General features: G+C 38.2%; 1 protein-coding gene across 2 annotated transcripts in view; it reads right to left on the bottom strand.

The window, feature by feature from the left end:
- rbks (ribokinase) overlaps positions 1-15,679 on the bottom strand; it is a 158,765-nt gene that overhangs the window by 102,480 nt on the left and 40,606 nt on the right. For both annotated transcript variants that reach the window (XM_073056026.1, XM_073056027.1), the window contains exons 2-4: positions 4,282-4,414; positions 1,829-1,892; positions 1,522-1,584 (exon numbers count right to left, since the gene is read on the bottom strand). In XM_073056026.1, coding sequence (XP_072912127.1) covers positions 1,522-1,584; positions 1,829-1,892; positions 4,282-4,414 — 260 coding nt within the window. The remainder of the gene's footprint in view (positions 1-1,521; positions 1,585-1,828; positions 1,893-4,281; positions 4,415-15,679) is intronic.

The following is a 15,679-nucleotide window of genomic DNA, read 5'->3' as shown; positions in this document are numbered from 1 at the left end:
CAGTACTGTCATCCAGAGATCGGCATTATTAATTTTATTGCATCATTCCTGTTTCTGTTCCTTACTAGTTATTATAGGATTTATTATATTATATATATATAATATCATATATAATATATATATTATTTTTATTTTTATATCCTTATTAGGATTCCATATTTTAAATGGATTACAGAAAACCACAAAAGAAATGGGAAGTAAATATTTTTTTCTACTTCCTCTACTGTGAAGCATTGTGGACCAAAGAGGCTCAGTTCAACTACACAGAACTACTGGGATTTTCTGATGGTGCACAATCGCACCTGAAGCTCTGTTTCTTTAAGTATGAGACAATCCCTGATTACAATGAGTTGTTCAGTATCTGCAGCCCAAATGTCCATTACATTTTTAAATTACTCACAGTGAGCTCTGATATCTCATTTAAACTTACCCTTTCTTGTGTCACTGCAGTTCCTAGTCATGCCACTGCTACTCATGCTATAACTACTACTTCTGCAGGAAAATAAAAGACACCATGTCCACCCAACCAATTTGACTTCCTCTCCAGCCTAGCCATAGTCTCCCAAACCCCCGACACTGTTTCACTCTCATCCACAGAAGCAGATGCCATTGGTTCAAACTTCCAAGTCCCGTAAATCTCCCACTGCTGCATCTCTTGGCTGAGTGCAACCATCGCCAACCACAAGATTATAACAGATCAAATTGATTGTGTCTCAAGCTTTAGTCACAAAAGGAATTCCCTCAATTGCTTGACAACAGGTTGGAGAAGATGGGGTACACGGAAAAACCTCAAATTGTGACCATAACCATCCTGTCTAACCTCGCCCACTAAGTGAATGAACTCTTGCCCTGACAGATCCACTTCTAGTGGTATCACACCATTCACAATGCCTCACTTGAAGCCACTGAAGAGATCGCTAACCTTCAGTTTGAACTATGGCAGTTTCCACAGGCACACAAAACATGTATTTCCTAATTGTCACCAGAACTGAGAGACAATCTCTTGCCAGCTCCATTTGTCCTCAATTCCTAGTCTTCCAGTTTCCCACAGCCATCATGTCAATCTCCATACCTTAAAACCTTGCATTTCTCCTAATTTCCTAGGTGCAACCATGCCCCTGATAAGAAGGATCCAATTATGTTGATACTCACTCTGCAACATTATGATTTTCTTCCCTCTGATTTTATGATTTGAGATATTCCAAAGTATTACTTTTAAAATGCTGTTTCTATTTAGGCACAAACACAATACAATGGAGAAAAAACAAACTAACTCCCTTAACTTTACTTCTAAGAAATTCTTATATTGAAGAAAGTCATGTAATAATACTCCTCTTTTTAATAGTGACAATGTATTCATACTAAATTTATACAAGCAATATAATACCAGGCCAACATATAAACAGTAATATTTTCAAGGCATTGCTTTTAAGTAGTAACTATGCTTAGTTAAATGGTTTTCTGATTAAAACAAAAGTTAAGATGCAAAGGAAGCCTAAAATGTCAACATTTGTACAGTACCATCATCATTCACAGTAATAGAGGCAACTCCTGTTGATGCTTCACTTGTTTGGCCCACATACTCTGTAAAGAAACAACTGATATAAATACATAATAATGCACAGCATGCAAATAGAAACTTGATTTATATCAATGCTGTCTCCAGTCAAAAGCACCTTCATCATTACTGCTAAAATTAGTTTAAACGTCAGGATGGGAAAGATTACTTTAATGGTCATGTTTTCTGATAAATCAGCAATATTGAACAGGAAGCCTACAATAATTCATCATTTTTCCTAATCATGAAAACAATATTTTGAAGTAATACCTGTAGATATGCCATTACATTTCAAGTTTTGGATGTAATTCTTTCCAAATGAATCATTCCCAACCTGTTTTGTGAGGGAAGAAAAGATTAGGCAATAGTTTTTTCAAGCTTAACCCATGTTGACAAAAAACTTTCTAACATAGTAACTGAAATATCAAAACTGGTTCATAAAATATATGTGAAATTAAATTAGTTTCCAAAATAAAGTTGCACGATTTTTGCCGTGATAATCTGTTCATCAGTGATACTCGATATTGCTATAGATAGTATGAAAGTCACAAGCAGTTACTAACGTGGGCTATAAGCTTATAGAACATATCCTTCAAATAAAGGTCATCAACATAAAAAGACTGGCCTGTGCATTTCATCAGTTTCAAATTTAAGGCATTAGGCAAATCTCCAATACTTAGGCTTTCAGAGGAAATCTAACTCAGTCAACCAGATGGACTGAAAATGAGTAAATAATGGTGAATCGAACAAGAAGAAAATTATTAGAAACTCATGGATCAATGTAGATGACACCTTGTAACCTACATGGTGAAAAGTGCTTAGGAACGATATTCATTTATTGATAACACAAGTTATAGTGTTTGGCAAGTAATGTCAATCAAATAGCTTTGATACAATGGAATTTCAGACAATTTGATGGAATGATAATTGCTGTTACAGTGGACAAGTTTAAAGAAATCAATTGAATCACGAAAAGCAATAATTTGGGTAATACTTGGCACAGTGCGGAAAAGGGATAAATTGAGTGAAATGTCACCAAGAACCATTGTGAATTGTGAAGCACTATTTAAAGATAAGTTTGTTTTAACCCTGTTGATCTCACTGGCAATTCCTGCATACAAAAATAAGAATTAGGAGCAGCAAAAACCACTCTAACCTTAAGTTGGTCCTGCCATTATATAAAATTCTGGCAGATTTAATTGTAACTTCAAATTCCTGTCTACTCACAGTAACCTTTCTTTGCTTATAAAGCATTCATCTCTCTCTGCTTAAAAATCACTTCCACCACCTTTTGAAGAAATAGTTTGCAAAATCCCAGGCTCCTCTGAGAATAAATTTCAACTGATCTCCCTTAAATGATTTATTGTTGAACATTATTCCCTAGTTCTTGACACATCCACATATAAAGAGCCTCAGGATCTTAGGCTTGATTTGTAAGTCTTCTCTCTCTTCCAAACTACAACAAATATGAATCCTGTCTATCTTCATAATACAATCCATCAATTCTAGTTATGCCTAGTAAGTGTCCTCTAAATAGCTTCCATGCATTAACATCCTTCATTAAAGAAGTGATGATAAGACAATGCACAGCACTCATAATGTGGTCTCAGCAGTGCCCTGTATGTACTTCTGCGTCATAACCTCCGTACTGCTGTATTTATTTCCCCTTGCAATAATCTGTAATGCTATTAGCCTTCCTAATTACCTCTAGCATCTACATACAGCGTTTTGTAAATCAGATATGAGATCACCAAGATCCTTCCGCATCTCAAAGCTTTGCAATCTCACACTGTTTAGATCATAAGACATAGGAGCAGAATTAGGCCATTCAGCCCATTGAGTCTACTCAGCCATTTAATTGTGGCTGATCCCAGATCCCACTCAACCTCATATACCTGCCTTCTCACCATATCCTTTGATGCCCTGACTGATCAGGAAACTAACATTTACTTTAGATTATGTACTTCTCTATCTTTCTTGGTCTAGCTTCAATTTTCCCAAAGTGATCTTTGCACATCAATGTTGATGAAATAGCAATCACATACAACTGGTTATAGTTGGAAAACATGAGTCAAAGCAACTAGTTAAAAGATTGAACTAAGGTAAGTTTTCAAGTGCACTGTTCTCCTCAATAATGGGACTCAGCCGAATTTACTCAGATATGTATTTGCCATATATGAGTGATATATTACCATGTTGATACACTGGCCAATTAACTGTACTTTATTGCATTCTGTTCTGCCACTGTCACCAATGTAAATGCAGTAAATGCATTAAGGGGATATTTAACAGTATTTAACAATAAAAGGGTTTTATGCTTTTTGCAATGAATCCAGACATCTAGCTACAAGAGGCATACATGCCACATAATCACAATGTCTGAAGCTTTCTTTAATTTATGCATTTTTAACTTTACTAACCAGCAACTAATTTATTGAAAATATTTGTGAAGTAATCAGATTAGTCAGGGGATTCCAACCTGGGGTCCATGGACCATTCTGTTAACAGTAAAACTTCATGGCATAAAAAAGATTGGGAACCCCTGGATTAGAGAATACACCTAATTAATTCCTTCATTTTTGACATTGTGCAAAACCAGCAACATTCTTTGCATAGGTTATATAATAACTAGATTAGATTATTGAACTATTATTGTCTCCTGGTCCTAGCTTCCAAAACAAACATGTTTATAAGTTCTAGTTTATAAGTTTATTTGGTGTTACCTTGCACACCATTGCTGCTTTGGCTCCAAGTCGTGCTGCCTGGATACACTGGTTAGCTCCTTTCCCTCCAAATCCAACAAAAAATTTGCAGCCATGTATGGTTTCCCCAGCTTTAGGCAAACGTGGAGCAAAACTATTAAAAAAAAACAAAAAAATTTGAAGTTCAAACAATATAAACTAATGATGATCCAAACATTGTTTCTTAAGTTCCTGCATCCATACCAGGGTCATTTTATAACTAACATGCCAATACTCTGGTTTGTCAGAGGCTGATCATAATGAAGTCTATAAGAGTAATTCAAAAATACAATGTTTCAGGTGTCCTGACAGCAGAATGTCATTATTTCCCTATCTTTTTTCCTACTCTCCAGCCTCTACAAGTGATTTAAATAACACATATACATCATAGTTATAAACATAAAAACAGACAAATGTATTTTCATTTAAACTATCTTTCCAAATCTCAACCTATTTGTTTAGATTTTCCTGATAGAATTTAAAGAAAACTTACTCATGAATCTTAAAAGTTCACATAAAAATTAGGTAGCAACTTACAAAATTATTAAATATTGCAGAAATTATCATTGATTGGCAACTCATTGATTTAAATTTAACTGAATAATGTTTTTCTACTCCCCAATAACTACATACTAAAGAGAGAGTGAAGAAACATACTGCTGGCAGAAGTGTGTGAGTCTCTCTCTCTCTCTCTCTCTCTCTCACTCACTCACTCACTCACTCACTCACTCACTCTCATGATTTGGGTTGAAACCTGGCATTGACACTGTAAGGAGAGAACAGTTTTGAAGATATTGCAGAAGTATCCTTGAAATGAAGAAATCAATGTATTAAATTTTACAAAATAAAAATGTAAATTCAGATACAGCCTTGCCCATTTCAGCATGCCACAGTTACCATAAATTGTCACAAAGGTTAAGTCAAAATAAAGTTCATGCACAATCTAGAGTGTTATTGAATCTTCTGGTTTCAAATGTATATTGGACAGTGAGCAAAACTTTCACCTGGTTCAAGGAAGTGGCTTGTGTGTAAACATACTCAGAAACAGATTTATTATCACTGACATATGTCATGAAATCTGTTGTTTTGCAGCAATAGTACAGGACAATACATAAAAGTTATTGTCAGAATATATAAGAAAAATAAATTGTACAAAAAGAAATCAAAGTAGTGAGGTTACGTTCATGGACCATTCAGAAATCTGATGGCGGAGGGGAAGACGTGTTTCTAAAGAGTGCACCTTCAGGCTTTTGAACCTCCTCATTGATGAAAACAACGTACTGTATTGTGTGGGTGCTTCATGACGGATGCCGCCTTCTATGATGGGGAGACTCCTGCTCATGATGGAGCTGGCTGAGCTTACAACCCTCTGCAGGTTTTGCTTCCATACCATGACACTGTTCATTCAAGTAACAGAAAAACACAGTGGAATAAAAAGATAATAGATTTTGTTCTTCCAAACTTGGCTTGAATCTCAAGGATAATATTGTGAAGGTGGAGTACTACAGTTCAATGTGAAATACATACTTACATAACTTCTAAGTGCAGGGGATGAATTGAATCTTCTTTTATGCAGTCGTATTATTATGCAAAATAAACCCATCTGATAATAAGGAAATTTCCAGCAACATTCTGATCCATGATAATTGTTGTAGAGTCCTTAATCCTTTACATAAAGAATGGTGAACCCTGGTAGGTTTTATTTCTGATAAAGGTACATGCCTGTCCAGTGTTATAATATCCAGTATTAATTCAGTGGCATTTAATTGTAATATAATCATTCTGCAAGTGCTGATTGCCAATCTGTTTCTATGCTGCAGAAGGGCTGAACACTTACAATCAAACACACCTATGTAGGGAGAAATATAATGAATATTTTTAAATTTAGGAATTACAACACAAATATTTGGTCTCAACAGTTCATGTAGTTTTGAGACCACATTATCTTCTGAGGCAGTCTCAAGACTGAGCATGATTTGCTTCCACCTTGGCTCTGTGAGTTCCAAAGTGGCTATTGTGATCAATGATCCCTCAGCATTTGGGGCAGGTGGATGGGTAGTTTATGAGGTAGTCCACCCCTTTTACCACTTTGGCAAGGCTTCTGTGTGATCCCGATATACAATATGACCTACAGGCTCATAATATCATTCCAAATTTTTCTTCTCCACTCCACAGGCCTGAAGTTCCCAAGCTTCAGTGGAGATGCTACATTTATTTGAACGTATGGTTAAACTATCTGACACCGTGGTCAAGAAAAACTCACCTGCTCCTCTACTTCTTCCAGGGCTAATGAAATTTGGCATGTCCCCTTTGACCCTCACCAACCTTTATAGATGCATCCCATCTGTATGCATCATGGCTTGTTGTGGCAATTCAGAGCTGTGAATACAACTCAGCACATCATGGAAACCAGCCTCCACTCCATGGATTCTTGTCTACACTTATCACTACCTTGGTAAAGCAACAGCGTAATCAAAAATCCCACTCATGTGAGACATTCACTCCTCCCCATTCTCCCATTAGGCAGAGTATATAAAAGCCGAAAGGCATGTATCACCAGGCTCACAGACAATTTCTATCCAACTGTTATAAGACTATTGAATGGCTTCTTAGTATTACAAGATGGCCTCTTATCTCACAATCTATATCACTGTGACTCTGCACTGTGCTTTGTACTGCAACACTTTCATCTGTTTTACCTCAATGCAGTTATAATGAATTGATCTGTATGGACAGAATGCAAGACAAGTTTTTCACAGTACAAGTGACAATATAAACAGTTCTACCAACTTCAGTTTCAGTGATGTACAGTAAACCATACTGTACATCAACCAACTGAATTGGAATAAAGTATTCCTTCCTCTGTCATGTTTGACTTTACAGTAAATGCAGCCAACTATTCATTTTAGGTAAAGGTTTTTATGTGGCAAATAGTTCATCAAGTATAGAAAAACTTCACTGGATTCCATAATAGATTTATCAGAAAATATCCAAACATTATGGTCCCTGACTTTAGTCCTCTCCATCTGGAGCCATCCGCTCTACATCGATTCTATCACTATCAATCACTTTCGAAGGTCATCCCTGAGCTTCATCCTTTTGACAGAAAGGAGTACGAGTCTGAACATATACAAAGATCTTGTACTTTCCCAACCTGGGGTCCACAGACACCTTGCTTAATGATATTGTTCCATGGCATACAAAAGGTTGGGAACCCCTGCTCTACGTGAGCTGGCTTCAAGCAGGAGAACTGCTGGCCACCCACAACTGTTTACAAGAATGTTTGCAAGTAGGACATGAAGGCACTGGACATCACACTGTGTCCTGGGAGGAACTTGTAGCTGATCATACCAGGTGGAGAAGCACCATGGAACACCTTTGGTCAAGTAAGGAAAAAAATTCCTGAAAGTGGTAGGCAACAGACAGGCTCATAGAAAGGAATAGTACAGCTCCAGCAGAGCTGAGACCACATAAATGTGATCTTTGCAACAGAGATTCTCACTCTTGCATTGGTCTCAGCAGCCACAGACACTGTTACAGCAACAACGTAGATAGCTAGGGCGCAACATCCATGGTTGACCTCTACTAACGGAGAGCTACCATTTAAGCATATTCATGTATGGCTGAATGATAATCAACCTTGAACTTGAACTTTATCTGTATAATGCATTGTTAATAAAAAGGTTACAACCCATGCCAAACTTTATTCATTAAAAAAGAAAAATTAAGCCAAAATTATGACAGAGATGTCCTGTTCTAATATAGACAGAAATAAAGAGCAACTAAGGAAGTAGAATTTGATCGCCAGTCTAGAAGGCTGCAAAAGGACCAGATGGAAGATAAGGTCATAGACCACAGAAGCAAACTTTTCAGCCCATTGGTACAAGTTGACCACACATATAAACTAATGATGTTCTTTAAGCTTATGTTGGGTTTCACAATTATTCAAAAGGATACAGACAGATATGTGAGAGTGAAAATGAGATGAAGGATTAAAGTGAATTATCTTTTTTCTCCATTGGAAATGAACTTGTTTTCTCTCTACGTAAGATATAGGAGCAGAATTAAGCCATTTGGCTCATCGAGTCTGCTTCACCATTTGATTATGACTTATTTATCCCATTCTCCCGCCTTCTCCCTACAACTCTTAATGCTTTTGCTGATCAAGAACCGATAAATCTCTGCTTTAAATCCACCCAGTGGCTTGGCTTCCACAGTCATCTGTGGCAGAGATTTACCACCCTCTCCCTAAAGAAAATACTCTTCAGTCTGTTCTAAAAGATGTCCTTCGACTTTGAGGCTGTGCTCTCAAATCAAAGACTCTCCTACTATTCAAAACATCCACTTGGAAGGAAGCAATGAGATGAATCTCACATTCTTCTACAGACCCAGACCCAGAGCCATCAAACACTCCTCATATGTTAGCTCTTTGATTTCCAGTATCATTTTAATAAACCTCTTGTAGACTCTCTCCAATGCCAGGATATTCTCCCTTAGATATAGGGTCCAAAACTGTCATGACACTCTATACTGGTCTGACCAATGCTTATAAAGCCTCTGCATCACAACCTTGCTTTTATACTCTAGTCCTCTTGAAATGAATACTAATATTGCATTTGTCTTCCTCACCACCAACTCAAAATTACAAGTTAACATTTAGGGAATTTTGCACGAAGACACCCAAATCCCCTTGCATCTCCAATTTCTGAATTTACTCCTATTTAGAAAACAGTCTATTTAATTATTTCTTCTACCAAAGTGCATGACCATACACGTCACAACATCACATTTCATCTGCCACTTCTTTGCACATTCTTGCAATCTGTCCAGGACATTCTGCAGACATCCTACTTCCTCAACACTACCTGCCCTCCACCTATCTCTGTATTATTGACAAATTTGGCCACAAAACCATCACTTCCCTCATACAGATCATTAATATATTATGTGAATATTAGTAGACCCAACACCAACCCCTGTAGAACACTACTAGTTACCGGCAGTCAACCAAAAGCTTATCCCCACTCCTTGCCTTCTGCCAGGCAGCCAAAATTCTATTCATACTACAACATTTCCTGTAATACAATGGGCTCCTGTTTTGTTCAGTAAGCTTAATTTTATGGCACCTTCTCAAAGGCCTTCAGAAAATCAAGGAAACAACATCCACTGACTCTCCTTTGTCTATCCTGTCTGATATTTCCTCAAAAAATTTCAACAGGTTTGGCAGGCAAGATTTTCCCTTATGGTAACCATGCTGACATTGCCCTATTTTATTATGTATCCTCAAGTACCCCAAAACCTCATTCTTAATAATGGATTCTAACATCTTACCAACCACTAAGTTTGGCTAACTTGCCTATAATTTCCTGTCTTTTGTCTCTTCCCTTCTTAAAGGATGGAGTGACACCTGCAATTTTTCAGTCCTCTGGAACCATTCCAGAATCTAGTGATTTTTGAAAGATCTCTCCTAATACCTCTACAATCTCTTTAGCTACCTCTTTCAGAAATTTGTGTGTAGTCCATCTGGTCCAAGTGACTTATCTACCTTCAGACCTTTCAGTTTTCCAAGTACATTCTCCTTAGCAACGATACTCACTTCTGCCCATTGACACTTTCAAGTTTCTGGCATATTGCTGGTGTCTTCCACAGTGAGGACTGATACAAAATACTTATCCAGTTCATTTGCCATTTCTCTTTTCCCTATCGCTACCCCTCCAGCATCATTTTCCAGCAGTGCAAGGTCCACTCTCGCCTCTCTTTTACTCTTTAGATATCTGAAAAAGCTTTTGGCATCTTCTTTTATATCATTGGCTAGCTTACCTTCATATTTCATCTTTGCTCTCCTTATTACTTTTAGTGTTTTCTGTTGGTTTTTAAAATATTCCCAATTCTCCAGCATCCCACTTTTTTTTTGCTATATTGTGTGCCCCCACTTTTTCTTTTATGCTGTGTTTGACTTCTCTTGTCATCCATAGTTACCTCATTATCCCTTCAGAATGCTTCATCTTCTTTGGGTTGAACTGATTCTGCATCTTCAGAATTACTCCCAGAAACTCCAGACACTGTTCCTCTGCCATCATCCCTCCTAGTGGCTCCTTCTGATTAACTTTGACTAGTTCAACTCTCCTGCCTCTCTGTAGTTACCTTTACTCAAATGTGATACTGCTACATCCGATCCCTCTATAGCTCTCCCTTTCAAATTGCAGGGTGGATTTTATCACTGTTTCCTAAGGGTTCCTTTACCATAAACTCCCTAATCACATCTGTTTCATTACACAATCCCAAATCCAGAATTACACTTTCCCTAGTGGACTCAACCATAAGCTGAACTAAAAACCCACTTTTCAGGCATTCTGTAAATTCTTTCTCTTGTGATTCAGTACCAAGCTGATTTTCCAAAACTACCTGCATATTGAAATCTTCTATGACCATCATAACATCGCTCTATTTGCAAGCCTTTTCTATCTCCAATTGTTACTGTTCAAAGGTCTGTAAAAAACTCCCAACAGGGTCTTTTTAATCCTTACAGTTTCTTAACTCTATCAATAACAATTCTACATCTTCTGATCCTGTCTCTTCTTGCTAAGGAATGTGATTTAAGTTTATAAGATAGAGTAGATGATCAGAATTTTTTTTTGGTCACATCTTACAGGACATGCGCTTAAGGTAAGAGCAAGAAACTGGGGTAAGCTTTTTTTTTCCACAGATCAAGTATAGGGTATAGGCTGCCAGGCGGAGTGGTGGAAACATATATAATAGTAGTGTTTAAGAGGCTTTTACATAGAGACATGAATACACAGGGAATGAAAAAATGTAATCATATACAGGCAGGAGAGAAATAAAGTAGTTAAATTTGGCAGAGTGTTTAGGGTAGACATTGTGGTCCAAGAGGCCTGTTCCTGAGCTGTGTAGTTCTATGTTTGATAAGGTTTCATTTTTTTTGGCAATAGAGCCACCCCACCACCTCTGCCCATCTGCCTTTTTAGATAGTATGTTTATCCATGGATGTTTAGCTGTGATCTTCTTTCAACTTCATCTCTGCAATTTCCACATCATTCCTGCCAACTTCTAGCTGTGTTATAAGCTCATCTACCTTATTTTGCATACTGTGTGAATTTAAATATAACACTTTCAGTCCTGTATTCAGCACTCTTCTTCTGAATTTTGTCTCCATGTTGCCTGAAGTTAAATTCTTATGCTTTTCTAAATTTTGTCTTTTTTTTATTCAGGAGACTTGAATAACCTCTCCTACTTTCTCCTTCCCTTTTATTTTATCCATACTGTTCCAAGCTGTTGATCCACCTCCATATTGTTTAGTTTAAAGCTCTATTCACATCTCTTGTCCCAGCATGGTTCAGGTGGCACCTGTGCCATCAGAACAATTCCCTCCTTTCCTCAAACTGGTACCAGTGTCCCACAACTTCAAACTCACTTCTCCCACACCAGTATTAGAGCCATGCATTTAACTCTCTGATCTCATTAACCCCTGTGCCAATGTACAAGGATTATTACTTTTTTTGTTCTGCATTTTAATTTAGTCCGTAGTTGCTCAAATTCCCTCAGCAGAGCTTCATTCTTTGTTCTTATGCTGTTGATACCCACGAGCTTGACATCAAAATCTTTCCCCTCCCATTCCAAATTCCACTGCAGGTCAGAGTTCTCTTTTCTACCCAAATGATAGTGCTACATTTCAGTTGCTTATCCTTTCTACAGTTTCCATTCCCATCCTTACAGTGAGTAAGACTATCAAACCTGGTTCCCATTCCTGACAGATTCTCACACCTAAAACACAAATGTTTTTTCTTTCCTCAGGCAGTAAATGATCTGCTGAATATTTCTCACAACTGCAGCTGTTGACTTTTGCATTACTGGAGTCATTAATTGCATATACAGTCGGCCCTCCTTATCCGCGGATTCTGCATGCGTGGATTCAACCAACCGCGGATGGGGAAAACCCATAAGTTCTCTCTCCAGCACTCGTTGTTTGAGCATGTATAGACTACTTTTTCCTGTCATTATTCCCTAAACAATAGTATAACAACTATATACATAGCATTTACATTGTATTAGGTATTATAAGTAATCTAGAGATGATTTATAAGTACAGGCAGTCCCCAGGTTATGAACGAGTACCATTCCTGAGTCTGTCTTTAAGTCGGATTTGAAGTCGGAACAGGTACATCCGGTATTACTTAGCGTCATTTAGTCAAACGTTTGTCTTTGTATATGGTATATATTTTACCTTTCTATGCAAATAAAACACTTAAGAAACTTATGTATTTCAATAATTAAACCACTGCGTTGCTTAGTAATAATTGTAGCTTTCATCGGGGCAGGGCCTTTCACATGCTCGATTAAAATTGTTCCGATTGTTGACCGACTGTAGCCTAACGCTTTGTCAATGACCGATGGCGTTTCATCTCTTTGCGATCACTTTATTACTTACACTTTATTTTCATTTGTGATCGTGATTATTTTCGTGAACAGAAACACTGCAGATTCAGAGCTGTGCCGGGTCCTAATGTCTACCGCACTGAGACAGGTTAAATAAGGGACTTGAGCATCCGCGTTTTTTGGTATCCATGGGGCTTCCCGGAACCAATCACCAGCGGATAAGGAGGGCTGACTGTGGGACAAAATGACTGAGAGAAGTTGATCTAGCTCAACAAAAAGAGAGGTTCTACACAATCTTTCTATGGATAGCAATTTGATTTTTTTTTTAAACACAGCAGTCAAGAAACAATGGTTTCAAGTGCATTCAAAAGTAAGTATTGTAGTTGCAAATAACAGTCCATTAAGTTCCATCCAAAACCACTCTCATCCAAAGTTGTTTTATAATGCAGAATTTTGGTTGCAATCACAGCTCAGGATCCTTTCACTACAAAATGAAATGCACTATTTCATTGTTTCTTTTCCACATCTCCATTAGTCTTCCTATTTTTCAGACCCCCCCCCCCCATTACTGTAACCTCTATGTGATTTTCACACTGCACCCTCTGTTGTCCTTCCATCTTTTAAGAATGACACAATTGTTGTCAATCATATTTCTAATGCAGAGTTGATAAGATCAAAATCTCAGTTACTCAGCTTTAAAAATGAATTCCAGTTAAAGAATAGTGCTAAATATTTTGCAAACTGTGTCCCGTCATCAACTGCAGTCTATAATATAAAAATACAACTGCAGATGCTATGGATCAAAGAATGCGAACACAACGCTGGAAGAACTCAGCAGGTCAGGCAGCATCCATGAGAAAAGAGTAGCCAACGTTTCGGGCGAAGACCCTTCATCAGGAATGGGGGGGAAGAGAGGGCCGAAGCCCAGTAATAGAGATAGGGGAGAGGGTAGGGCCTAGAGGCACCAGGTGGAAAACCAATCAGAGGAAAAATAAAGGGGGGAGGGGGAGGGGATAAGCATGAAAGAACTGTAGAGATGAAGAAGTAGAAAGTTGAAAGGGGAGACAGACAGAGAGGGACCTGGGATAGGGGAAGGGGGAGGGGGAGGGAATTACCGGAAATTGGAGAATTCAATGTTCATACCGCCAGCCTCAACTTTCTGCTTCTTTATCTCTACAGTTCTTTCATGCTTATCCCCTCCCCCTCCCCCCTTTATCTTTCCTCTGATTGGTTTTCCACCTGGTGCCTCTAGGCCCTACCCTCTCCCCTATCTCTATTACTGGGCTTCGGCCCTCTCTTCCCCCCCATTCCTGATGAAGGGTCTCGGCCCGAAACGTTGGCTACTCTTTTCTCACGGATGCTGCCTGACCTGCTGAGTTCTTCCGGCGTTGTGTTCGCAGTCTATAATATGTTGCTTAGTCACAGTTCAAAGCATCTACGTTGACTTTTTTTACATGCACATATATGTCACAATATTAAATTACAAATATATTTTCTGAATTACATCAGACCACAAATTGTATACTTGTCAGATTTTTTCTTAAAACTGCAGATTAATGATTCAAATCTAAATTAATGTAAATCAAGATTTCCAACATCTACATGAGTACTGCTTTCATTGTTCAAGCAAATATTTTGGGTTTTATTTTTGGCAATAAGAAAATTAGTTTGGGTGAAAAATGTACTGACTTTACCAATGCAGGAGACAGCACAAATGTTGAGGAAAATTAAGTAATATTATTCAACATTGGCTTGGTAGATTTCAGAAAGCGTTATGTAGTTTTTCTCTGGTTGGCCTCTCTCTAAGCAGTTTCTGGCTAATGACAGGGGGAGCTGGAGAGTGTAGCCTAGAATTCCACTGACCCCAGAAAGTACTGAAAGGGTATTTGCACAAGTGCAAGATGTCTGGAATATAAAGGTAGGGAGGTACTGCTGAGATATTGTAAGGCACTGGCCAGACCACATTTGGGATATTGTGAGCCATTTTGGGCCCCGTACGCAAGAAAAGATGTGCTGGCCGTAGAAAGGGTCCAGAGGTGGTTCACAAGAGCAATCCTAGGAATAAAAAGCTTAATGCAAGAGGAGCATTTGATGTCTCTGACTTGTCCTTGATGGAGTTCATAAAGATGAAGGGAAGGGGAATCTCACTGAAACCTACTGAAAGGCTTGAATAGAATGAGCATGGAGAATATGCTTCTGTCAGTAGGAGAGTCTGGGATCTGAGAGCACAGCCTAAAAATAAAGGGGCATCCCTTCAGAACTGAGATGAGGAGGAATTTCTTCAGCCAGAGGCTAATGAATCTGAGGAATTCATTGCCACAGAGGGCTGTGGAGGCAAAGACATTGGGTGTACTTTAGGCAAAGATTGATTACTTTTTTTATTTGTAATGGAGTTAAGGGTCATGGGGAGATGGGAGAATGAGCTTGATAAAAATATCAGCTATGAATGAAACCATGATGGAGCAAACTCAACAGAACAAATAGCCTAATTCTGCTCCTGTGTCGCATGAACTAAAACAATCCAGCTACAAAATTGCAAGGGCACACAGCAGTACAGCTCCAGTAACCCAGGTTCAATCCTGACCTCCACAAATGACTGCATGGAGTTTGCACATTCCTCCAGTGTCCTAGTGGGATTCCTGTGAGTGCTCCCAAAGATATGCTGATTGGTCATTAATTATCCACTGTAACTTGCTCCAAGTTTAAGTGGATGATATAATCTGAAGAGGAGAGTTAATGAAAATAGTTATAAAACAGTCAAACAAGGGGAACAAGCCCATAATGTTTTTGCCAACCATAATGCTAAATTAAACTAATCCCACTGCCTTCACATAGTCTATCTGCCTCTTAAACATCACCATCATATGTGCTTCCATTAACTCCCCAGTGGTGTTTTCCAGGTACCCACCACTGTGTAAAAATGTGTCCCATACTTCTCTTTTATAATTTTCCCCTCTCCCCTTAAGTCTATGCCTCCCTAGGAAAA

The sequence above is a fragment of the Hemitrygon akajei genome, chromosome 9 (assembly GCF_048418815.1).
Source record: "Hemitrygon akajei chromosome 9, sHemAka1.3, whole genome shotgun sequence".
In the NCBI taxonomy this organism is placed as follows: Eukaryota; Metazoa; Chordata; class Chondrichthyes; order Myliobatiformes; family Dasyatidae; genus Hemitrygon; species Hemitrygon akajei.
Note: the sequence above shows the minus strand (reverse complement) of the source record. Positions and strands in the feature narration are given on the sequence as shown.